Here is a 27718-nt window from a genome sequence, read left to right as displayed (position 1 = left end):
ATACTGTATGCAGTTGATGCATGTACAGAAAGTTATGGCACTTTGATCAAATCAAAACACATCCATAGCATGCCGGGGGGGGGGGGGGGGGGGGGGAGGGAGAGAGAGAGAGAGAGAGAGAGAGATACATATATCTCATATAGACAATCATACATATAGATATATAAATAAATGCATAGATAGATATGAGAAATGCATACATATATAAAGATATATACATAGATATTAGGGATGTCCAATATTATCGGCCGATATCGGCATTAAAATGTGATATCGGAAAATATCGGTATCTGTTTTACATTTTTTATTTTTATTTTTTTCTATAGAAATGATGTCCGATATTATCGGCCTACCGATATTATCGGCCGATATCGGCATTCAAATGTGATATCGGTTGATATCGGTATCGGAAATTAACACTTTGATCGCCAGGCTTAAATTCATAATTTACCATCATCCGCCAACCCTATTTAATATGGAGAAGTTCCCCTTCTTTGCAGGGCTATAACTTTTTAAATTGTATTGCTAAATTGACATTACTATGGCCCATTCAACGTCCTATATCTATTGTTCAGGGTGTAGCAACGTTATACTTTTTCATTCACATATTCATACTAAAATACGGTCTAAAGTATAAGTATGTTTTTATCGTTTTCTGCAGCTTTCTCCAGAACGTGATTTATAGCCCCAAATGCATTATATTGATGATGAAATACAGTTTGATAGGAATCTGCGCAAGATAAAAAATTTCAAATGGACGTGCTTCTAGAAGTTACTACTGATCATTTGATGTTGACCGGATGGGGGGGGGGGTCGTTTATAATTCCGTGGCCAACGTTATATGATTCATCTAGTGTGGGTGATATGATCATTAGAGCAGTTAGTATCCAACACGGTAAAAAATAACGTTGAATCTTACCGTAGCTTCCTCATAGCGTTGGGCGATGAGCGTGGAACAGAAATGTTCCTATTATGGGATGTAGAAATATGCGATCCATTTCCAGGTTGTATAATAGTATATACGTCCAAATCATGTTGTTTATCGAGTTATTTGCAACCGATCGATGTCCAGTGTATCAAGATGGAGTCCCGCTAACGATAGCGAGTGCCCGGACGAAATATGGGAGAGCACCACTTCCGGCGCATCACTTCCTGTTTGGGCGATCCGCCGATCGGCCACCCGATGGCGCTCTTGAACCGTTGGAGAGTTGAGAGGGGATCAACAGTATATATCAAGTGTCTGGGGGATAAATATGATTTCGATCACAGATTTTTGAAATATTGATATCAAAGACGTGGTCCAGCGTCTTTGGCAGAATAAGCATGGCGGGGAAAGACGTGTCCCAGCGTTTTTGGCGATTAAAGTGTTAAGAGGCTGTGTTCTGAGCCCCCTCCTCTACTCCCTGTACACACATGACTGCGTAGCACAGCGGAACAACAACACCATCATCAAATTTGCTGATGACACAGTAGTGGTGGGCCTGATCTCTGCCAACGACGAAAGGGCCTACCTGGAAGAGGTAGAGAACCTGTCACAGTGGTGTCAGGAGAACTGCCTCTCCCTGAACATCAGCAAAACAAAAGAGATGATTGTGGACTTCAGGAGGTCGGGGGTCAAGGACTACAGCCCCCTCAGCATCGACGGGGCACCGGTTGAGAGAGTGACAGTTTCAAGTACCTCGGAGCCCACATATCCGAGGACTTGACATGGACCACACACATTGACAGTGTTGTGAAGAAGGCACGACAACGCCTCTACTTCCTCAGGCGCCTAAGGAAGTTCCAAGTCAGTCAGAAGATCCTTAGGAACTTCTACTCATGTACAATAGAGAGCATCCTGACCGGCAACATCACCTCCTGGTTTGGGAATAGCACTGCACAAGACCGTAGCAGACTACAAAGAGTGACACGTTCAGCCGAACGCACAATTGGAGGGGGGCTTCCCACCCTCCAGAACATTTACATCAAGCGGTGCAAGGGGAAGGCTAAGAGAATTATTAAGGACTCGAGCCACCCGAACAACTGCCTCTTTGAACTGCTGCGGTCAGGCAAGCGATACCGGAGTCTTAAGGCGAGCACAGAAAGACTCAGAAGAAGCTTCTATCCCCAGGCCATCAGGCTGCTAAACGAACAATAATCGCTAAACGAACAATAATCACTATGCAACAACCATCAAATGCACACAGCACACACACCCACACGCACACACTCACTCAAACAAACAACACACTGCAGCACCCACTCTCCACACTTTAGATCACACAAACACACTTACACTTTATATTTATTGATAAAGGATTTGCACTACAACTCGTACACCTACTGTGAATTGTACCTAAATTGCACCTCGTCCCATTTCTCCATTTCTGCCTTGCACTATATAGTATTGTATATTAGTACACTGCACAGTATTGTATATTGTATGGTAACTACGTCTATTCTGCATCGAACATTGTACATATGTCTAAACTGAACACTGTGACCTCTTTTTTTACTTCTAATTTTACTATGTTTTTATTTCATACTTATCTTGTCTTGCACAGTCTCTGGAGCGCAACAGTAAGAAGCATTTTGTACAAAAGTATTCTGTACTTCTGTATGACAACTATTAAAGAAACTTGAAACTTGAAACTTGAAGAGTTGGACAATATCGGTATATCGGTATCGGTAAAAAAGCCAATATCGAGCATCCCTAATAGATATATATAGCTAGGGTGAGAGACATACACATAGATAAATAGAGAGGGTGAGAGACGTACATAGAGAGAATGTGAGATACATGCATAGAGCGATATATAGAGATGGTGATATACAGAGATAGAGAGGGTGATATACATACAGAGATATGCAGAGAGAGGGTGATATACATACATAGATATATAGAGATGGTGATATACATACATATAGAGATGGTGATATACATACATAGATAGAGATAGAGGGTGATATACATTAGGGCTGACCTTCGAATATTTTTTTGCCATTCGAAGCTTCGGGGCCGAGATTCGATTTTAATTCCAAGCTTCGAGATTTAAAAACTATTAAACTATTAAAAACTAAAATATTTCTTTTATTCGCTATATCCATTCATTTTTCATCCATCCAGCCTGACGTTATCATTGGGAATGGGTCTGAGCTCGCAAAGGGCAAATACCGCCGCCTATCGTCTCCCGGATGGTATTGCACATAATTGGAATCCCTCTGGCTGGGGCTGTGCATCAATCTAAGAAGTCCGGTCCAGGTTTTCCTTCTCGGGCATGCAGTATTGTTATAACACATTGATACTCAGAGCAGCGTGGATTATGTGTTTTGGATCTATAACGTTGGATCAATAAACACGATCAATATTTTGAATGGCGATCAGGAATTCGATTAATCTTTTGCAGGACATCAGATGTGAGGTAAGGACTTTATGTTACGAATCTTGGGTTAATCAGATGTTCCTTTCTCCGCCATCGGAGCGCGTGTGTGTGTGTGAGGTTCGCGCCGACCAAAGTATGGAGAAGCGATTTTTCAGACCCTGCTTCTGTTCGCCCATGATGACACATATAATATCGATAATCTAGCGTTTATTTCATAAATCAAGCGACAAATGGCACAATTTCTAACGAAATACATTGAAGCTCGATTTGCTGGAGTTTATTGAGATGAGACAGAACGCTCTAGAAATATATTCATATTAATTCACGGTATAAACGGAAATGTATGTATGAAAAATCTGTTTCGTGCATGTTGACTGGAAGCAACTCATTGACGATCACCTTGTTATTTAGATCTATTGCTATTATATTTGATATATTTTAAGCACTCGCAAATAAGTCCTATCCTACATTGGATAAAGCACTGGCACTGAAGGGCCATCAGCGCCTTCTGCTGTTGGCGCCGGAAGTGTTAATAGAGACAAAGGCAGAATTTGACTTAATTTTTTATTAAGACATATATAATATATTCAAATTTTATTTTCCCATTTGAATCCCATGCCCATCGAACGAAGCTTTGAAGTATTTAAGACAGCCCTAATATGCATACATATAGAGATATATAGAGAGGGTGAGAGACATGCATAGAGAGATAGAGATGGTGATACACATACATATAGATATATAGAGAGGGTGGGATACATGCATAGAGAGAGATATACAGAGATGACATTATGTGGGATGGTGAATTATGACTAAAGAGTAACAGTGATACATCCTGATAGTGTGATCCTTGAGCGGTTATGACTGGCAGCACTGGAGTAACTCTAGTAATGTAAGAAGTCATCCATGTTGTATTGTATATACAGTTAACACTGGCAAAAAGTATTTGATCCTTTAAAAGTAAAACAATATATTTTAGTGAAATTGAATACAACTATGAAACAAAAAAGGCATTCAATTGGATATGGGCTGCATAAAAAGGCAGAGAGAGAGAGAGAGAGAGAGAGAGAGAGAGAGAGAGAGAGAGAGAGAGAGAGAGAGAGGAGAGAGAGAGAGAGAGAGAGAGAGAGAGAGAGAGAGAGAGAGAGAGAGAGAGAGAGAGAGAGAGAGAGAGAGAGAGAGAGAGAGAGAGAGAGAGAGAGAGAGAGAGAGAGAGAGAGAGAGAGAGAGAGAGAGAGAGAGAGAGAGAGAGAGAGCTGACATAGCTGACATTTTCATTAGTTATCTGCTATTTACATGACGGCAACTATTCCTGCGTGTGTCAACACTCTTAAAATCATGCCATAGAACATTCAGTGATGGTACATTGCGTTGAGATGCATTTGATGTCTCTCTCTCAATGCAGTTCTAGCAGTGGAGTGGAGTCATATTTGTGATTTTAGATTTTTAGTCTACCTAAATGTTTACTGAGCGATCTGTAGTGCTGAATTTCCCACGGGATCAATAAAGTACTTCTATTCGATTCTATTCTATATTCATCGTGCAGGGTGCTGTGCTCTCGAGGCGCCCTCCAGGGCAAATCAGGTGCACCCTTTGTTACTGAAGTGTGCGTGTGTGCGTGTGTGCGTGTGTGCGTGCGTCCTTCAAAAACACTGCCTGCTGTGTCTCAGCAATTCCCTAGGAGACCTGCGTATGAATGTGTGCCCTGCTTTCAAAATGGTCTCTGTGGTGTCTCATAGGAGGTGTGTATGTGTGTGTGTGTGTGCACACCACCGGAACCCCACTTATTGTCATGGGAACAGCTACAGAACTGTTGGCTCTAGAACCTGCTCTTCTTTCCCTAGAGAACCCTCTTAAACACTCTTCTGTGTGTGTGTGTGTGTGTGTGTGTGTGTGTGTGTGTGTGTGTGTGTGTGTGCGTGCGTGTGCGCGTGCGTGCGTCTCTGCCTGCTCGTCTCTGCTCATCAGGGACCTATATTTAACCAGACTGGGACCCTCTCTGTGCTTTGGGACCTTTCAATGGCTTGTGTGTGGCTGTGTGCATGTGAGAGAGAGAGAGAGAGTGTGTGTGTGCATGTGAGATAGATAGTGTGTGTGAGAGAGATAGAGAGCGAGAGCTAGGGCTGAACCCAAACGTTCTGACCTTCGTTCGTTACGTTGGCATTCAAATTCGAAAAATCAACATTCAACATTTTTATTTTTAATACATTTATTTTTTTATTTTTATTTTTTTATATATATATATTTTTTTGTATGTGTATATTCATTCTGTTTAAACCAATGGGTTTTTTCTTCACAGTTGCATATAAAGATTAGGCTACACTAATATTGTAGTATTAAAAACTGATTCGTTATATACATTTAATTTTAAAAAAATACTAATTTAATTAGATTTTTTTTTCTTGAAAAACGAAGGTTCGAACGTCCGTACGAAAAGCCCTGACAAAGTTTGAATCCCAAAAACAGGCGTGTGATAGAGTGTGTGTATGTGCATGTGAGAGAGAGAGAGTGTGTGTGCGTGTGAGAGAGAGTGTGTCTGCGTGTGAGAGAGAGAGAGAGAGAGAGTGTCTGCGTGTGAGAAAGTACAGTATGTGTGTGTGTGTGTGTGTGATCGCGTGCAACCATGCTGAGGCCTGTATGTACGTGTGTGTTTGTGTCTGTCTGTACCTCCAGACAGGCAGCCATTGTAGAACTCCTGATGTCACTGCAAGCTCGTTCTACCGTTGCTCCATTACCACTGATTGCCCTGGAATTCAAATCTATTCTCTCTTCACTCGTCGGAAGGTGCGAGGAATGGTCTGCTAACCAGTCGTTTGACAGACATGCCGTATGAGGCTGTTTAGCCTTTTTCTTATCTTTTTTTTTTACGTTACAACATTTGGGAGAGAGTACATTACTGTAGAATGACTGCGTATATGCAGGTTACTTGCCCTCTATTATACATACAGCTCTATACATTGAGTTTGACAGCATTTTAGCACTGTTTGTTCACAATGACCTCTCTTCATATTTATTTATATATATTTTTTATTTCAAACCTTTATTTGAACTCGTAATACTCTGATGTTACCCTCATTTACAGCGACAACAAGCTTACAAAACAAGATACAGTTTATCAGCAATTTCATACATATAGCCGGTACTATAAATAACAATAAACAATAAAACATCAGCTAAGACAGTTACAAGTCGACACACAGTGGTCGGAGATCATACTCATAAATGCAGCAAATGAAGGAATAACCTTCAGCTTCACAGTCAGTTGGAGGGCATTCCAGGGGTTGACATGACGATAAACGTTAAGATGAGATGGTATATGTAAAATAAAAACGCTTTTTAGATTAAAAGCACCTTATATACCAGCAATGTCGCTAACAGGGGGTGACAGTGGCTCGGGAGGTAGATCAGTTGTCTGGCAATCCGGAGGTTCCCAGTTCCATTCCCGCTCCTCCAGGGCAGCGTGTCGAAGTGTCCTTGAGCAAGACACTTGACCCCTAATTGCTCCCGATGAGCAGGTTCGCACCTTGCATGGTTGCCTCTGCCATCGGTGTGTGAATGTGTGAGTGACTGGGTACAAATGTGAGGAACAAATTGTAAAGCGCTTTGGATAAAATCGCTATATAAATGCATCCATTTACTTTCACTTGCAGTTAGCTACTCTGCCCCTAGTGGCGACTCACATGCTCACACACTGTGCCTCATCTCCCTGACACTTTCGGCGGGGTCCACAAAGAATGGATTGCACAGTGCTAATTGCACCCTTACTTACAATCCATTATGAATTGAAAATGGGGGACCCTGATGTAAACAAGACGAAAGTCTCTCTCTGGTCTGCATCCCCTTGACATTTGTGTGTATTGAGCCGTACTGTATTGTACCCATTCTGCAATCTGTTAATAACATGGTCAATCAATCAATCACTGCGCATGTGATTGATTGATTGAAAATTCTATTAACAGATTGCAGAACCAACCATTTTATTAACAGCTGCAGGCCATCCGGATGCCCAATGTGTACACCATATTTTATCTATTTTTTCCTAAAATATTTGCGCTACCTCTTCCACCTCATTGAGAGAATTGAGAGAGCCTCATTGAATCGAGAGAGCACAAGTGAAGTGAACCATACGATGTTGCAGCTTTTGGACTTCCACCCTCTGTATGATATCGTGTTACGGCTTCCACACCAAGTATGACTCGGTTCCCTTTATTCGTACCAACAAGCCGCTTCGTGAACTTCACATCGCTAATATGAATGCTCTCTGTTGTATGTCCTGCCTTCCACCCTCTGGAAACCCTGCAGCCTGGCTGTCTGTAAAGGACGCATAGCTCACACCAGAAGCGTATATAAGCATTACACTGTTTATATCTGGTGGTGAGGATGATGCCTCAGGGCTCCATATAAACTACTATCAATGTCTCTGAGATTCCAATCTACAGCAAAGACTTCTACATCATAAGCTCATTACCACACTGGAATTATCTGTGCGTGTGTGTGTGTGTGTGTGTGTGTGTGTCGGGGTGTGTGTGTCGGGGTGTGTGTATGCGTACACGTGTTTTTGTGTGTGCGTGCATGTATGTACGAGTGTTTGTGATTAGTCTCAGAGAGGTGTTGGAGAGGTTGCCATAGCGTTGACGATGTGATTTAATAGGATTTCCATAGGAAATGGGTGTAATTAGGTCAGTGTAATTAACAGCCACTTAAAGCTTCTTGTTTGGAAAGATCTCTTCATGGCACGGGTGCTCAACCTCCTCAGAACATCCACGACCCCCTATAAGCATGATGGTGTCTGTTTATTCATGCTGCTTTTTATTTGACTTGATTCATAGTTGAAGGAGAGCCTTTAGACATTCATTCATTATTTCATCAAATAAATGCATCTATATAAAATAATGTAGACTAAAAACACACTTTTTCAATCAATATATGAAGAAAAACAAAAACACGACTACTGTTATTATGTACTATGCTACTTATCTACACATAATATATACTATGCCTATACTACTGTAAATGTGTTTATACTACTACAACACAACATAAGGTTAACCTTCCACTACCACATTACAGACAGTTAACCGTATGTAGTGTGGTTGTGAAAGTGTTAACCCGTTGCTGTGTGACAGTGAACGGGTTAACATTATGTATGATCACAGTGAAAGAGTTAACATGTTGGTAGTGTGGCAGTGAAAGGGTTAAAAGCTGCACCGGTGGGATGAAAACGGAACACCTCCTGTCTCCTAAGTGGGCGGGACTTTCGTTAATTCAATGAATATTTTAAGGTTGCAGCTTTTTTAAATGTACATACATTCAGGAAAACGTGAGATGCTTTTTTTCCCGGCTCTTCAACCGTAGTAGATTTGTAAACATAGTACATACAATGTATATTATATCTATACAAACTATAACTATAAACTATAACTATGAATATAAACTATAAATATAAACTGAATAAGCTATAAATAACTATAAACTAAAACTATGAACTAAACTATAAAGTATAAACTAAACACAATACACAACGTATATTCTATCTTTACAAACTATACGATACAAGGTACAGGTGTATGTTAGCAGCAGTGTGTGTAATACCTGTGCTTGTGTCGCCTAAGGTGTGTTTGTGTGTACACAGTATGGTCATGTGATAATTCAGTCTGATCGCTCGACAAGACTCAAACAGACTTGTTATTTTTAGCTGGATCTACAGTCAGAAAAACATAAATGCAGTGTCAGAATGTTCAGAACACCTTCAACCCCAATATGTACGCTGCTTTCTATGGTAAAGACAAAAACCCGCTCAAACCGCCACAGTGAATGGAGCCCCGCACTCGTCCCCTAAGGTGCGCGGGCGGTGAGCCCAGATTGTCACACTGTAGGAAGTGGGAATGACTTTGAAAGTTGTGTAAGTCGTTACCCTCCAGTCAGAGCTGGCGGTTCACATTAGGACAAAGTCATTGGCCAGTGATTTCACCGTCCTCTCTGCGCGTTGCATCAGATTCTAACCGCTACGGCTGCACTATATTAGTACTTAACCAGACACAGACTGATTATACCGACACGTCCTCATGCGCCCCTGGAACCCCTAGATTAAGACACAATCTATTTAACAAAATAACACTATATTTAGCAATCGCACACACGCACATGCATGAAGAGAAGGAGCACGATAGACGGATACTCATATTATTTGTCCCTTGTTACCCATTTTATACATATGTGAGATCTTGATGTTTGACATTAAAACCACTGTATCACAAGCAGGGTCATTTTAGGACTTGATCTGTATTTAGTTTTTTTCTTTTTACTGCTCCTATGTTTTTATTTTTATTACATTTGAATGTTTTTATGTTTTAAACCTTTTATTTATTTCCTTTTTGCTGTGAAGCACCTTGAGATCTCACTGAGTTTAAAGTGTGCTATATAAATTATATGTATTATATGTATTATATGTATTATTATTATTATTATTATTATTATTATTATTATTATTATTATTATTATTATTATTATGATGAAGATCTAGGGCTTTGTACAGGGGGTGTGTCCGGAAAAAAAAATCATAAACACATATATTTGTATATATAAAGACAAAATTATAATAATAATTATTATTATTATTGTCAAAACTTCATATTTTCACCTCTGCAACATTGCCAGAATCCGTCACTGCCTCTCCCCCCCCTGCTGCTGAATCCCTCATACACGCCTTCATCTCCTCCCGCCTGGACTACTGCAACTCCCTCCTCACTGGCATCACCTCCCGCTCTCTCCATAAACTGCAGATGGTCCAAAACTCAGCCGCCCGCCTCCTTACTAACACCCGGTCCCGCGAACACATCACTACTGTCCTCCACTCCCTCCACTGGCTCCCGATCAAGGAACACATTAACTTCAAAACACTTAACTACTCCCCACCTTCAAAGCCCTCCATAGCCTGCCCCCCCCACCTGACTGACCTCCTTCTCCCCTACCGCCCCACCCGTTCCCTCCGGTCCTCTTCCACTCTTTTGGAACTCCCTCCCTCAGACCATCAGAGACTCTCCCTCACTCTCCACCTTCAAATCCAGACTCAAAAGCTACCTGTTCTCCCTAGCATTCAACCTTCCTTACTCATAACCACCGTCCTCCAACTCGCCACCATTTCCCCCTACCCCACGTTCTCTCCTCCTGCCCCCCCACCCCCCTTGGTTTTCCCTTACTCTCCTCCCGACGTGTCTCCCCTACTCACTCCCGCATTTGTAATCCGTTACTCGTGGTTTTTATGTTCCTGTGTATTCTTATTGTCCTCTGTTTCCCTGTGGTTCTCTGTTTCTTTGTTTTCTTTGTTTCTTTTTTTTGCCTATTGTCAGCGACTTTGGGTCTTTGAAAAGCGCTATACAAAATAAATGAATTATTCTATTATTATTATTATTATTATTATTATTATTATTATTATTATTATTATTATTATTATTATTATTATTATTATTATTATTATTATTATTATTATTATTATTATTATTATTATTATATATATTTATTTATGTATTGCTGTGCTGTCTGGCACTTTACCAGCCTCGTCTCACATTTCTGCATTTTTTAAAGGGGAACTATCTTATAAATGGCCTTTTTCAGTGTTTAGCATTGTTTCCTAGCTATGTGAACTTATATTAATATGATCTATGTCTCTAATTCTCATATTGGCGCATTCTTCCAATTCTCCTCTCACAATATTCACCCTCACTGAACTGAGTCATCTGAAAATGTGCTGATTTGTGATGTCAGAGAGACACCGCTGCATGATAATGTTCAGGCGAGGCAGTGGTTTACCATTGTGGTTGGAGCCCAGGCTCAAAACGGCTTAAGATCTTGAGGTAGAAAAATGCTGTTTTTGAGGACTTGATTAGAAATACAAAACAATGAATTAAAAAAAAAAAATTACAGAGGTGTTCCATAGACTCACAGGAATTGTGTAAAAGTGCCCAAATAGTGAAAGAAATAGTCAAATAGTTCCCCTTTAAGTCTGAGCGTCGACAGGAGGCTGCTAGGAGCTAAGAGGTCATATATATTTTAAAAGGGCACTTTAAGGCTCAGCGCTGTGGTCTGGGAAGCCCAACGCCTATGATCACAAGTGTGCACACCATGTCATGTTCTATAGTGGTGGGGCCTACCTCTGATTATTATTCCACCTCTGTATGTCGTGGTGGGGTCTACTTCAGATTAGTATTCCACCTCTGTATGTCGTGGTGGGGTCTACTTCAGATTAGTATTCCACCTCTGTATGTCGTGGTGGGGTCTACTTCAGATTAGTATTCCACCTCTGTATGTCGTGGTGGGGTCTACTTCAGATTAGTATTCCACCTCTGTATGTCGTGGTGGGGTCTACTTCAGATTAGTATTCCACATCTGTATGTCGTGGTGGGGTCTACTTCAGATTAGTATTCCACCTCTGTATGTCGTGGTGGGGTCTACTTCAGATTAGTATTCCACCTCTGTCCCTGTATGTCGTGGTGGGGTCTACTTCAGATTAGTATTCCACATCTGTATGTCGTGGTGGGGTCTACTTCAGATTAGTATTCCACCTCTGTCCCTGTATGTCGTGTTCTATGTCGTGGTGGGGTCTACTTCAGATTATTTTTCCACCTCTGTCTGTCCCATGATGTGATGGGGCCTACTTTAGATTAATGGTGACATCTCACTGCTTTAAGCACAACAAAAGCAGAGCACAGAAAGAGGCACAGACGGACACAGACACACACGTACATACATGCCTCAGCATGGCCGTACACGCGTGTGAGAGCGTGCACACACAGGCACAGGCAGAGTGTGTCCAAAGAAAACAGCAGTTATTCTTCTGCCAGATCTGCCAGCCTCCCAGGGGGAGATCGTCACACGATGATTCATCACACCATGTATTATTACACCTGCAATGAAATATGTGATGAAACATCCAGACAACACATGTTCTCCTTTCTGCAAGTAAAACACACAGATACAGACAGAGAGAGATACAGAAAGAGATGTTTACAGAGAGAGATACAGACATATTAGATTTACAGAGATAGATACAGAGAGAAAGAAGGAGAGATAGCGAGATTTACAGATATATATACATAGATACAGAGAGATACAGCGAGAAAGAGAGAGATATAGATATTTACAGAGAAAAGAGAGCGCAATACATATATATATATATATATATATATATATATATATATATATATATATACAGATAAATGATTACAGATAGATACAAATAGTGAGATACAAAGATATAGATAAATACAGAGAGGGAGAGAGATGCACAGATAAATAGAGAGAGAGAGAGAACTATACAAAGAGACATAAACACAGGGAGATGGGGAGAGAGAGAGTACATTTCAAAGAGACAGAAATACAGGGAGCAAGATATAGAGGGCCAAAACAGACTTCCACGTTGATTATTTATCTGCAGTGGTTGTAGAGGTTTGAGCATTTATAGTCCCACATCATCCAGGTAGATGAGGAGTGCGAGGCTCAAGGCAAGTGGGCTGCATCATCCCACATACAGTTCCGCTTTGGGAGAGGGGCACGCAGGCTCCCCCTGGACCGGTGACTCCCCCTGGACCCGTGACTCCCCCTGGACCGGTGACTCCCCCTGGACCGGTGACTCCCCCTGGACCCGTGACTCCCCCTAGAACCGTGACTCCCCCTGGACCGGTGACTCCCCCTGGACCCGTGACTCCTCCTGGACCCGTGGCTCCTCCTGGACCGGTGACTCCCCCTGGACCGGTGACTCCCCCTGGACCGGTGACTCCCCCTGGACCCGTGGCTCCTCCTGGACCCGTGGCTCCCCCTGGACCGGTGACTCCCCCTGGACCCGTGACTCCCCCTGGACCGGTGACTCCCCCTGGACCGGTGACTCCCCCTGGACCCGTGACTCCCCCTGGACCCGTGACTCCTCCTGGACCAGTGACTCCCCCTGGACCCGTGACTCCCCCTGGACCCGTGACTCCCCCTGGACCTGTGACTCCTCCTGGACCCGTGGCTCCTCCTGGACCGGTGACTCCCCCTGGACCGGTGACTCCCCCTGGACCGGTGACTCCCCCTGGACCGGTGACTCCCCCTGGACCCGTGGCTCCTCCTGGACCCGTGGCTCCCCCTGGACCGGTGACTCCTCCTGGACCCGTGACTCCCCCTGGACCGGTGACTCCCCCTGGACCCGTGACTCCCCCTGGACCGGTGACTCCCCCTGGACCCGTGACTCCCCCTGGACCCGTGGCTCCCCCTGGACCCGTGGCTCCTCCTGGACCCGTGGCTCCCCCTGGACCCGTGGCTCCCCCTGGACCCGTGACTCCCCCTGGACCCGTGACTCCCCCTGGACCCGTGACTCCCCCTGGACCGGTGACTCCCCCTGGACCCGTGACTCCCCCTGGACCGGTGACTCCCCCTGGACCGGTGACTCCCCCTGGACCGGTGACTCCCCCTGGACCCGTGGCTCCCCCTGGACCCGTGACTCCCCCTGGACCCGTGGCTCCTCCTGGACCGGTGACTCCCCCTGGACCCGTGACTCCCCCTGGACCCGTGGCTCCTCCTGGACCGGTGACTCCCCCTGGACCGGTGACTCCCCCTGGACCCGTGGCTCCTCCTGGACCGGTGACTCCCCCTGGACCCGTGGCTCCCCCTGGACCGGTGACTCCCCCTGGACCCGTGGCTCCTCCTGGACCCGTGACTCCCCCTGGACCCGTGGCTCCCCCTGGACCCGTGACTCCCCCTGGACCCGTGGCTCCCCCTGGACCGGTGGCTCCCCCTGGACCGGTGACTCCCCCTGGACCCGTGGCTCATCCTGGACCTGTGACTCCCCCTGGACCCGTGACTCCCCCTGGACCCGTGACTCCCCCTGGACCCGTGACTCCCCCTGGACCCGTGGCTCCTCCTGGACCGGTGACTCCCCCTGGACCCGTGACTCCCCCTGGACCCGTGACTCCCCCTGGACCCGTGACTCCCCCTGGACCCGTGACTCCCCCTGGACCCGTGGCTCCCCCTGGACCCGTGACTCCCCCTGGACCGGTGACTCCCCCTGGACCCGTGACTCCCCCTGGACCGGTGACTCCCCCTGGACCCGTGACTCCTCCTGGACCCGTGACTCCCCCTGGACCCGTGGCTCCTCCTGGACCCGTGACTCCTCCTGGACCCGTGACTCCCCCTGGACCGGTGACTCCCCCTGGACCCGTGACTCCCCCTGGACCCGTGGCTCCTCCTGGACCCGTGACTCCCCCTGGACCCGTGACTCCCCCTGGACCGGTGACTCCCCCTGGACCGGTGACTCCTCCGGCGGCATTTTCATGTTTGAGTATAAATGAAGCTTCAGGGACACATTCTGCCTCGGCATGGCTGTGTGTGTTGTGTATTTTAATATCTTCTTTACAACTGTTCATAATTCACTATGTAAAAAACATTTGACTTGATTTGAATGAAGCAGGAATGCTTTAAAATGTAATTGTGTATACTGTACATACATACATACATATATATATATATATATAGCAATACCAGAGGCCAAGCAAGCGGGCACACGTTACGCACGGGCACTCAGTACACATGGGCACACGCTCCCAACGGGCAAGGTTCGAACACAGCGCTGCATAGCACTTATAGATGCCAAACAGCACTTCTGTAGACCAAGCATCGCTTCTGTAGACCAAGCAGCACTTAGTTAGACCAATCAGCACGTCTAGGGACCAAGCAGCACTTCTGTAGACCAATCAGCACTTCTGTAGACCAAGCAGCACTTCTGTAGACCAAGCAGCACTTCTGTAGACCAAGCAGCACTTCTGTAGACCAAGCAGCACTTCTGTAGACCAAGCAGCACTCCTGTAGACCAAGCAGCACTTCTAGGGACCAAGCAGCACTTCTGTAGACCAAGCAGCACTTCTGTAGACCAAGCAGCACTTCTGTAGACCAAGCAGCACTTCTGTAGACCAAGCAGCACTTCTGTAGACCAAGCAGCACTTCTGTAGACCAAGCAGCACTTCTGTAGACCAAGCAGCACTTCTGTAGACCAAGCAGCACTTCTGTAGACCAAGCAGCACTTCTGTAGACCAAGCAGCACTTCTGTAGACCAAGCAGCACTTCTGTAGACCAAGCAGCACTTCTGTAGACCAAGCAGCACTCCTGTAGACCAAGCAGCACTTCTGTAGACCAAGCAGCACTCCTGTAGACCAAGCAGCACTTCTGTAGACCAAGCAGTACTTCTGTAGACCAAGCAGCACTTCTGTAGACCAAGCAGCACTTCTGTAGACCAAGCAGCACTTCTGTAGACCAAGCAGCACTCCTGTAGACCAAGCAGCACTTCTGTAGACCAAGCAGCACTCCTGTAGACCAAGCAGCACTTCTGTAGACCAAGCAGCACTTCTGTAGACCAAGCAGCACTCCTGTAGACCAAGCAGCACTTCTAGGGACCAAGCAGCACTTCTGTAGACCAAGCAGCACTTCTGTAGACCAAGCAGCACTCCTGTAGACCAAGCAGCACTTCTAGGGACCAAGCAGCACTCCTGTAGACCAAGCAGTCGGCCCGGTTCCAAGCTCTGAACGGGGCTGCACTAGTAGATATAAATGAAGTTCTCTCTGAGCTGTCAGGCTAACGAGCCGTGGCCTTTCATCTCAGCATTGTTGTCTGTCAGAGCAGCACACGGCCAGCTGACAGCAGTGAGACGTCGGACAGGCTTTTATTCCATAGAGATTGTTAATGGGAGACCCATGATGCTGTAAAGTCATTAGAGCTAGGGACACACTCTGTCACACACACATGATAAATGTGTGTGTGTGTGTGTGTGTGTGTGTGTGTGTGTGTGTACTGTACAAATATATGTGTGCAGGTGTGTGTATGTGTAGAGTGAGTGAGTGAGTGAGATGGTGTGTGTGTGTGTGTCATTGCCACCCCTATAGATTAATCCCCAGTGCCCATCACCAGTGCCCTGCCATTCAAACTAACATGCCATCTGTTAAAACCCTATTCACCCCTACACACACACATGCACACATTCACACACACTTAGACAGTCTGCTGGTTAGATTGTAGTCAGTGGGGAGTTATTATTGTCGGTGAGTATAATGCGATTGAGGCACTATGGCTCACCGTGGCTGTCCTGTGCAACTTGGATATATAAAATAATAATAATAAATATGTTCATATATTATCAACGTAGCATCATTGAAACATGCATCATGCGGCCATGGCATTATTGTGTTAACCTTTAAGTGAAGATATTGTATTTCTACAATGCAATGTCAATATACATATGATATTGTATTTCTTTATATATAATTATGACACGTTAATATATTGAATTTATTTATATAGAATTATGACACGTTAAGATATTGAATTTATTTATATAGAAATATGACATGTTAAGCAGTAGGGGTTTAATGACTGAATTCACGGCATGAAATGTAATTCCAGTTATTTAGGGGAAAGATTTGATGCATCACACAATCATACGTTTTGACCACAGTTATATTCATTAAAATTAGATTGGATTGAACATGTTTCAATACAAATGTAATGAAACTGATGTGTCTGCAGCAATTAAATATAGTTAATTATAACATTAAAATGAAGTATTGATTCACAACATTATGGTTATTAATGAATCTATTAAATATAAATTAAATTAGGATGAATTGCGGTTCGGATTTTCAGATCACTGTGCCTCGAATTTCCACATTGAGGCTCTACCACATTTATTACATATTGACACACTCTCCACCCTCTAGCCGTCTGTCTGTATGTCTGTCTGGAGACACACACACACACACACACACACACACACACACACACACACACACACACACACACACATTAAGTACAGAAAGCGGTCTGATTTATCCTCACTACCAATCAGACTCCGTTTCCAACCTAATTAATTCTATCTGATTAGGAACTTTCAATGGCCAGCCCCCTGTGGTGCACTGTTAGTGAGCCTGGTGTGTGTGTGTGTGTGTGTGTGTGTGTGTGTGTGTGTGTGTGTGTGTGTGTGTGTGTGTGTGTGTGCACGTGCACATGTGTGCATGCAGAATGGTGTGAACCCTACTGTACAATAGATCTTAATTGAGAAGACGGACCACAATCAGCATATTTTAGTAGGAAATCATTAAATCACTTCTCTACCCCTCTCTTGTTTCCCTTTCCTCATCCGTCTTCATCTCTCTCTATCCTATCTCTGTCTCGATCTCTCTCCTCTCTTCATCCCTCTATCTGTCTTCATCTCTCTATCATCTCTCCATCCCTATATATGTTTCCATCTCTCTCTACCCTCTCTCCATCCCTCGCTCTGTCTCCATCTCTCTCTACCCTCTATCCATTCTCTCTCTGTCTCCATCTCTCTACCCTCTCTCCATTCTATATCTGTATCCATCTCTATATCCGTATATCTGTCTACATCTCTCTCTATCATATATTCATCCCCTCTCTCTCTCCATCTGTCTATATCATATCTACATCTATATCTATGTCTCAATATATCTACCCTCTCCATTATATCTATATCTCCATATCTCGCTATCCATCTATCTGCCTACATCTCTCTATACTATCTTCATCTCCATCTCTCCATATATCTATATCCTGTCTCCATCCCTCTATCTGTATCCATATATCTATACCCTCCCTCCATTCTATATTTGTCTCTGGTTATATCTCTCGCTATCCATATATCTGCATCCATATCATTATCCTATCTCCATCTGTATCCATCTCTCTATATCATCTCTACATGCTTTCTGTATACATCTCTTTACATCCCTCTATCTGTCTCCATCTCTATATATCCATATATTTGCCTCCATCTATATATCCTATATACATCACTATCTGTCTCCATATCTCTATATCATTATCTCTCTCTACATCTCTCTATATCATATCTCTATTATCGATATGTCTCCATATCTATCCATCCCGCTCTCTGTCTCCATCTCTCTATATCCCTCTATCGGTCTCCATATCTCATTATCTCTCTTAGTGGTGATTAGGATGCTAATGATATAATGGTGATTACGACCATCAGTAAACTATTCTACTGATCTGTCAGTCTATTTGTATCTATCTCTATCTATCTCTCTCCCTATCTATATATCTAGCTCTCTCTCTATATCTCTCTATCTCTATCTCTCTATATATATCTGTATCTCTAGCTCATGCATTCTCTATGTCTCTCTTTTTTCAATATCCCTCTTGTTTTCATGCTTTATCTCTCTTTCTATCCATCTCTCTTTAATGTTTTGTCTATATCCTTCATGCTTTATCTCTATCTTTATCTCTCCCATTGATGGTGTATCTCTTTCTCTATCCCTCTCTCTTTCGTGATTTATATCTATATCCTTCTATTTCATGCTTTCTCTCTCCTCTATTTCTCTCTTTCATGCTTTTTATCTCCCTCTATATTGCATGCTTTTTCTCTTTATCTTAATCTATCATTCATGCTTTCTCCATATCCCTCTCTCTTTCGTGTTTTCTCTCCTTCGTTCGTGATTTTTCTTTATCTATATGTCCCTCTTTCACGATTTATCTCCCTCTCTATTTCTCTATTTATCTCTCTCTCTTTTGCTACATCTGTTGTTGTTATTGTATTTTTTTCTATCTTCCGTTTCCTCACAATTATTTTCTTAAATCTCTTTTAATTCCTTTTTTATTTGGTATCATAGTCAATAACTATAAATTACATTGTAGACCATTTTTCCATCAACATAAATGAGAAAAAACACAATTATATACTATACACTATAGATACAACTAGAGACAGAAAGAGAGAGCATGATGGAGAGAATGAGGGAGATAGAGATATAGAGAGGGAGAGAGAGAGGGGAGAGAGGAGAGAGATATGAGTGTATTTGAGCACTGCAGGTGTGTTCAGATCTGTCCAACTGGCTGAGATAGTGGCAAAAAAGTATAATAAAGCTGAACACTGACTATAATTACCAATGCATTTTCATCATCATGCATTCGTTCACTCACAGAAACATTCTAACCTTTGTTATTCCTGTATTTCCTTCTTCCTCCTTTTCTCTATACTGTATATTGCTTTCTCTAGGAGATGGGCATTATACTGTATATACTGAATCATACGTGTGGATGGTCCCTCTTTTTCTCTCTCTCTATATCTCTATATCTCTCTATATCTCTCTCGCTCTAACCCTCTCTCTAACCCTCTCGATCGAACCCTCAGGAGGAGATGGCTAAGATCTCAAAGCACATCTGAGGCTCTCCCTCTCCCGTCTCTTACAGGAGATGGCTAAGATCTTGAATCATCCCCGCGTCTACGCGTTCCTACACGTCCCGGTCCAGTCTGCCTCAGACAGCGTCCTGATGGACATGAAGAGAGAGTACTGCGCCGAGGACTTCAGGAAGGTGGTGGACTTCCTGAAAGACCGGTATGTCCATCATACTCCCTCACTGTGTGTGTGTGCGTGTGTGTGTGTGTGTGTGCGTGTGTGTGTGTGCGTGCGTGTGTGTGGAAACCATGGGTTTTTGTGACTCTTAGCACATTGAGTGCCACGGACGTGTTTTGTCGTTAGTTCATGCCGACCTTTGAGTGCCCCCGACGCTATATAGCGTTTGTTTGTCGTATTTCTTTTTATTGGCGATTTGAATTCATATTTCATAAATCGAGCCTCGGGTTCGTGCTGCAGAGTCTCTCTGAGCTCAATTGGGAATATACTGCCCCCTATCAAGTTCAAGTTCAAGTTCTTTAATTGTTGTCATACAGAAGTACAGAATACTTTCATACAAAATGCTTCTTACTGTTACGCTCCAGAGACTGTGCTAGACAAGATAGTATCAAATAACATAATAACATAATATAGCATGAATTTAGAAGAAGAAAATGAGGTCACAGTGTTCGGTATAGACATATGTACAATGTTCTGAGTTACCATATAATATACAATACACAATACTATGCAGTGTACTAATGTACAGTACTATCTAGTGCAAAGCAGAAATGGGATGAGGTACAATTTTAGGTACAATTTACAGTAAGGTGTACGAGTTGTAGTGCAATCCTTCATCCATAAATATAAAGTGTGGGGAGTGGGTGCTACAGTGTGTTTGTTTAAAGTGGGTGTGTGCTATAAAGTGTGTGGAGTGGGTGCTACAGTGTGCTTGTTTAAAGTGAGTGTGTGCGTGTGGATGTGTGTGCTATGTGCGTTTGGTGGTTGTTGTTGTGTAGTGTTCATTCATTGTTCGTTTAGCAGCCTGATGGCCTGGGGATAGAAGCTACTTCTGAGTCTTTCTGTGCTCGCCTTGAGACTCCGGTATCGCTTGCCTGACCGCAGCAGTTCAAAGAGGCAGTTGTTCGGGTGACTGGAGTCTTTAATGATTCTCTTAGCCTTGCCCTTGCAACGCTTGTAGTAAATGTTCTGGAGGGTGGGGAGCCCCCCTCCAATTGTGCGTTCGGCTGAACGTGTCACTCTTTGTAGTCTGCTTCGGTCTTGTGCAGTGCTATCGTCTCTCCCTGTGTAACTGCACCCCATTACTTTACACTGACGAAGGGGGGGTGGCCAGTTTCCTCATTTAACTTTTCCGTCAAGGCCAACTGAAGAATCCATTGTGCTCGCCGGCCCGAAAAACGTGTGTATTATGTATTTACAGTACCCAACACTGTAATTAATAAGCGTGATCGATATTTGGAATGGCGATCAGGAATTGGAATAATCTTTTTGGATAACATCTGATCTAAGGTAAGGAATCTATTTTACCAGTCTTAGGATAATCAGAGCTATTTTCACAGAGATATAAGCGTTTGCCCTATGTGTGTGTGTGGCTGTGTGGCTGTGCGAGCGATCAGGAAATGAGATAATCGATATTTCAGCCCGCTTCTATAGCGTGCATAAGTACACATATACTATCGATAATCTAGCGTTTATTTGAAAACGATTCATAAATAGGCCGAAAAATTACAACGTTTTTGTGTATTCCAGAATATTCCAGTAAATGCCTTTTATCACGGAATCTTTATATTTTCCTTGAAAACGAGGGCTTTTCAAAATGCTATAACACGGAAATGAAGCGATTAAAAAACAATCCGTTTCGAAAATGTTGACTGCAAACAAGTCATTGATAAACGACGGACAGTAGACACATAGCCATAATTTAAGACAGAGATTATGCGTTCACAACGCTATCATTGAAGTGGGTGCTGGCATTCAACCACGTTTTACCATGTTAATGGCCGGTAATCAAAGTGTTAAGCTCTGTGGAAATGTATTTTATTTTATTTTTTCAACCTCCATTCAAATTGTGAATTTTGAATACAAATTACATCTCTAAAAGCCACGTTTTCTATGGTCGAGCTCTAGAGCTCCAACACAGAGTAACGCGGGCTCTGGTCTAGAGCTAGAGGAGCTGATGGTGAGTGAAGCGTGTCATTATCCTCTCACCACTCAACTACTATTAGCGGGATACATTCACCCTGTGAGAGAGGTGCGGAGGAAATGCAGGTCCGGACTGAGGCTTCAGACAGGTGCCCCTGGAGTTCACTCTATCACATCCTATGTATCTACGGGGTATTAAAAAGTATCAACTCATTGACTGCCATGCTGTTTTCCCATCTTTAATATCTGACGCCAGCGTTTCAGACCGTTTTAACAATGTTTGTAGACCCATCGTATATATTCTATATTATAGCTATGGAGAGTAGACATACTATGGCTCATTTGAAATGCTTATATTTATACTCCCAACAGGGAACAAACTGTTTGTTTCTATATACATCCGTTCATGCGCAACCCCTGGCTAAAGAGTGCGCCTAGTTTAAGAAAAATCTATGCTCATTTTCTAGAATGCAAGACATTGCGTGTTTTGTGTGCAGCATGCACAGTTTGTGCTTGTTGCTCGACATAAATACATGTTCAGGTCAAGGGCCAATGCCTCATGTTGATACATGAATTGTTCTATTCACAACACCACGATGGGTATTCTTACCTGCTTCTCGACTTGGCATACATTGGTAATCTCGCTGTCTGTGTCGTTATCGCTATCGCTGAACATTTCAGTGAAATATTCTGGCTATGGAGTAGTGGCAACTACTGGGGCGCGGTGAACAGATAACGTTACATCCTCGGCCAGTTTGACTAGTAGTCTGGTGAAAACGCACCTTATGGATCATTACGTTTTTTTCCCTCTTCATAATAATCTCCAATAGTTCGCTACACACGATCGCCATTGCCGAGTCAGTTTGCGGCCCTAGTGCAAATCCCCCACAGGAAATGAGTCGCTAGTCGCCAGTTCTGCGGCTTCTGCTTTCGATCCCTCTGCCGCCTATGAGGCCTCTTTGTCCAGGGAGGTGATGTAAACAGACCCAGTGTACCCAGAGGTCTGACGATGTCGTGCGGTCCATCGAAAAATATGGAAAGATCCAGTAATCTGACATGTGAACCAATGTCCAGTAGCTCTTGTCTTGTGTACAAAGGGTCAGCGCGAATATACTGGGCGAATAGACTGCACATGAGTATCCAAATAATGGTTGATTTGCCGACCGGGCAAGACTAAAAGCCACTGCTTGATCATGCTCCGCCCTCCTAGCTCGTCATCACAGTTTTACAAAGTCCATCCAGAATGTCCGGGGCACTGTTTAATATCATAATTCAAAAGAATTCAAAAATCTTTTGGCTAGTATGGTCGTGAAATTGGTATTACATTTTGCTCTAAGTGGTATTAAAAAGGTCTTCAAAAGCCTTAATGTAACCTGTTGAAACCAGCAGATACCCTGCAGCTGTCTTTCTTCTCAATCCAGAAGGATCTGCTTGGTTCGTCTTATGTGCAAGTATAGTAAGGTTGAAACTAGGGATGCTCGATATTGGCTTTTTTACCTATACCGATATTGTCCAACTCTTAATTTCCGATACCGATAGCAACCAATACCGATATATGCAGGGTTTCCCCCTCCAAAAAACTGAATAATTTCAGGAAATAACATTACATATCTCTTGTCGTGTAATTAACACAACATTATGCATACTTTGACAATAAATAAAATAATAATTTGTTCTTACTTGCTTGCCTGGGTAAATAAAGGTTAAATAAATGTAAAAAAATAATTTTTTTAATTCTTTTTTACCCGATACCGATATTTTCCGATATCACATTTGTATGCCAATATCGGCCGATAATATCGGTAGGCCGATAATATCAGACATCCCTAGTTGAAATCTTGCAATGCAATAACCCATTGGTGTATCATAATCCAGTTGTAGGTGAGGATATCTCACGGTTCGCTGATGAAGCTAGACGGCAGCTCCTGCCAACCAAGTACAACGTGGTGTTATGGTACCTGAAGAACCACGACACATTCAACATCTAGTCTGTTGCACATACTGTGAATGTCTGCACACTGCTAGACATGATTGCATCATAGGGGATGTGGTCGCTACAGTGGTTGGTTTAATGTTATTGATGATGTTTTCTGTATTATTCCAAATAACCCCAGACATCACACTTGTCAATGTCATCACAACAAAGTGCTTTTCCCTGAGATGATGTTGGTTCGAATTTTATATGGAACCAGTGTTCTTAGATACACTGGATACGTATCAGGATACGTATCGCACACATCAAGAGACCTTGGCTGTTATTTGTTTGGTGTAGAAGTATGGGCACCTGTTAGACGGGTGTAACTGGGTTTACTAAATTACCAAAATGTGTAAAAAAAAGAAAAAAATGAATTTGTTGAGGTCCTAGTCTGGGGGAGGGGAGGGGGGGTCTGGCCTAGAGTTTTTTTTTTTTTTTTGTTTATATTGATTTATTATTTTTCTTTCAGGTGAGGGGGGGCAGTTGGCAGCATTTTCTTTTGTATGGTTGTTTAACTGATGCTGTAAAACTGAAAAAAAAAGAAAATACCAATAAACATAATTATTGTTTAAAAAAAAAAGAGACCTTGGCTGTTTTTGTAGGTCAATGGTTTTGATATTTTGTAGCCTGGTTCATAAACTTGTTGTTAGAGGCCTGGTGATTGCACGCATGTCAAGGAGAAGGTCCAAACAGCTGGCCTGATTTAGTTCTACCTCTGCTGTGATAGGTAGCCATACAGTGTGATTTAGTTCTACCTCTGCTGTGATAGGTAGCCATACAGTGATTTAGTTCTACCTCTGCTGTAATAGGTAGCCAGACAGTGTGATCTAGTTCTACCTCTGCTGTAATAGGTAGCCAGACAGTGTGACCTAGTTCTACCTCTGCTGTGATAGGTAGCCAGACAGTGATTTAGTTCTACCTCTGCTGTAATAGGTAGCCAGACAGTGATTTAGTTCTACCTCTGCTGTAATAGGTAGCCAGACAGTGATTTAGTTCTACCTCTGCTGTAATAGGTAGCCAGACAGTGTGATCTAGTTCTACCTCTGCTGTAATAGGTAGCCAGACAGTGTGACCTAGTTCTACCTCTGCTGTGATAGGTAGCCATACAGTGTGATCTAGTTATATACCTGCTGTAATAGGTAGCCAGACAGTGTGATCTAGTTATATCTCTGTTGTAATAGGTAGCCAGACAGTGTGATCTAGTTATATCTTTGCTGTAATAGGTAGCCTGTGTGTGTGTGTGTGTGTGTGTGTGTGTGTGTGTGTGTGTGTGTGTGTGTGTGTGTGTGTGTGTGTGTGTGTGTGTGTGTGTGTGTGTGTGTGTGTGTGTGTGTGTGTGTGTGTGTGTGTGTGTGTGTGTGTGTGTGTGTGTGTGTTTGTTTGTTTGTGCAGCACTGGGATCAACTCTAATGCACACTATCTATCTCGCTCTCTCTCTATCTATATATCTCTATCTCTATCTCTCTCATACACACACTCTCACTCACTCTCTATCTATATCTCTTTCTCTCTCACTATCTATCTCTATCTCAGCTGATGTGGGCAGAGGGAGAGGTACACGGCTGTTAATTCATCACAATGATGTGGTTTGTTTGTTTCCATCTGATACTACTTTCTGTTCTGGTGCTGCTCATAAAACTAGAAAACTCCTCTGCACAACGAAACACAACACCCACCATCTTATCAAGGAGACATTTCAGAGACGTGTTCCAATGTAGAACACCGGAGCGCATACTGCAGATGTAAAGCGGTAAACATTGTTATCAAAACCACCGAAACGTTTGTCTTGAAAGCGTTTACTGCCTTAAACCTGTGTGTTCTGCTTTGCACCAATTCTCAGAAGTGTCTCCTTGATTGGAGATGGCACAGGCCTGCTGCTTCCTTCTACGTGGCTCGGTAGCAGCATGTCAACCTTCTCCCTTCAGCCATTGTTTTATGTTATGATCGGCCATCTCATACCTGCCGCTAATGTTTACATGAATGTCTCTGTTTGGAGGAAGCTCATTCTACTCTAACTATTTTTCAAATAAATATAAAATAATGTTTTCCGAATTGTTTGAGATTAACATCCCTCCCTTGCCCCAATGTGTTAATTCTGTATGACTTTTCTAATGGATGACTTTTCTAATGTGGTGTTCTTGTCACTTTTATGGAAACACAAACTCTCCTCCTCGCTGGGCTGACGGCAGCAGAGGAGCTGGTAGCGCTGTGCTGGAAACCCCCTCAGTCGCTTGCTCTCAGAGCAGAGATTTTGATGTATTTGGACATTGTGTATTTAGAGCTTTCGACATCTCGCATGCACAGAGCGAAGGAGCAACAATTGCAATGCGGAGCGGTCTGGCAGTGCAGTTGAAATCCATTATGAATTGAGGTAAAGATGGTGGTGGCGCCTTAGACCTCAGGGGGGGGGGGGGGGGGGGGGGGTTCTCAGCGCGTTTTTCCCTCTGTTCTTCTACTTATGTAATCATTATTATACAGTATATTGTTATTTTTTTTTTTTTTTTTTTTGGGATGCATGTTGCCCAGTGGTGATGATATCAAGATACAAGTTACTTTAGGGAATGCAGTTGAGACATGAAAACACTGTCAAATGGAAAATAATATTTAATTTATTTCTGTTTCTCCTGCATTCTAAGCTGTTGTGTAAGTATCCAAACAAAACCTGTTTGGGGAAAAAACAAATATATATTTATCTTTCTTTACAGTGCTAGACAGAGAAATAATCAGCGGTGGTCCACATCTGCCAAGAGAATAAATACAAATATCCACCATTGTCGGCCCATAACGCTGCAGCTGCCGATATATTGTGCGTCATTTATTATTATATTCCAATTCGAACATAATGTCGACGTCTCGCAAACCGAACTCAAAGGGAGAGAAAAACAGCATCAGGAATGAAACACTCAGCGAGATTGAATCCTGTCAAGACGAAAGTCTTTCTCTGGTCTGCATCCCCTTAACAATTGTGTGTATTGAGCTGTACTGTATTCTACCCATTCTGCAATCTGTTAATAAAGTTTTCAATCAATCAATCAATCAAGTCATCACCCTCTGACTGACTGTCATCACATTCTGACTGGCATCACCATCTGACTGTCATCACCATCTGACTGTCATCACATTCTGACTGTCATCACCCTCTGACTGTCATCACATGCTGACTGTCATCACCATCTGACTGTCATCACCCTCTGACTGTCATCACATGCTGACTGTCATCACCCTCTGACTGTCATCACATTCTGACTGTCATCACCATCTGACTGTTATCACCCTCTGACTGTCATCACCCTCTGACTGTCATCACATTCTGACTGTCATCACCCTCTGACTGTCATCACATTCTGACTGTCATCACCATCTGACTGTCATCACCCTCTGACTGTCATCACATTCTGACTGTCATCACCATCTGACTGTCATCACATTCTGACTGTCATCACCATCTGACTGTCATCACATTCTGACTGTCATCACCATCTGACTGTCATCACCCTCTGACTGTCATCACCCTCTGACTGTCATCACCATCTGACTGTCATCACCCTCTGACTGTCATCACCCTCTGACTGTCATCACATTCTGACTGTCATCACCATCTGACTGTCATCACCCTCTGACTGTCATCACCCTCTGACTGTCATCACCCTCTGACTGTCATCACCCTCTGGCTGTCATCACATTCTGACTGTCATCACCCTCTGGCTGTCATCACCATCTGACTGTCATCACCATCTGACTGTCATCACCCTCTGACTGTCATCACCCTCTGACTGTCATCACCATCTGACTGTCATCACCCTCTGACTGTCATCACATTCTGACTGTCATCACCCTCTGACTGTCATCACCCTCTGACTGTCATCACCCTCTGACTGTCATCACCCTCTGACTGTCATCACCATCTGACTGTCATCACATGCTGACTGTCATCACCCTCTGACTGTCATCACCCTCTGACTGTCATCACATTCTGACTGTCATCACCATCTGACTGTCATCACATTCTGACTGTCATCACATTCTGACTGTCATCACCCTCTGACTG

The 27718-nt window shown here is 43.4% G+C and overlaps 1 protein-coding gene across 1 annotated transcript in view; it reads left to right on the top strand.

Annotated features, from left to right (window-relative positions):
* The window catches only part of cdkal1 (CDK5 regulatory subunit associated protein 1-like 1), a 773897-nt gene that overhangs the window by 420750 nt on the left and 325429 nt on the right, over positions 1-27718 (top strand). The window contains exon 10 of the mRNA XM_084335967.1: positions 19609-19754. Coding sequence (XP_084192093.1) covers positions 19609-19754 — 146 coding nt within the window. The remainder of the gene's footprint in view (positions 1-19608; positions 19755-27718) is intronic.

Source organism: Notolepis coatsorum (genome assembly GCF_963971535.1).
Source record: "Notolepis coatsorum genome assembly, chromosome: 19".
In the NCBI taxonomy this organism is placed as follows: Eukaryota; Metazoa; Chordata; class Actinopteri; order Aulopiformes; family Paralepididae; genus Notolepis; species Notolepis coatsorum.
This window is presented reverse-complemented; position numbering and strand designations above follow the sequence as displayed.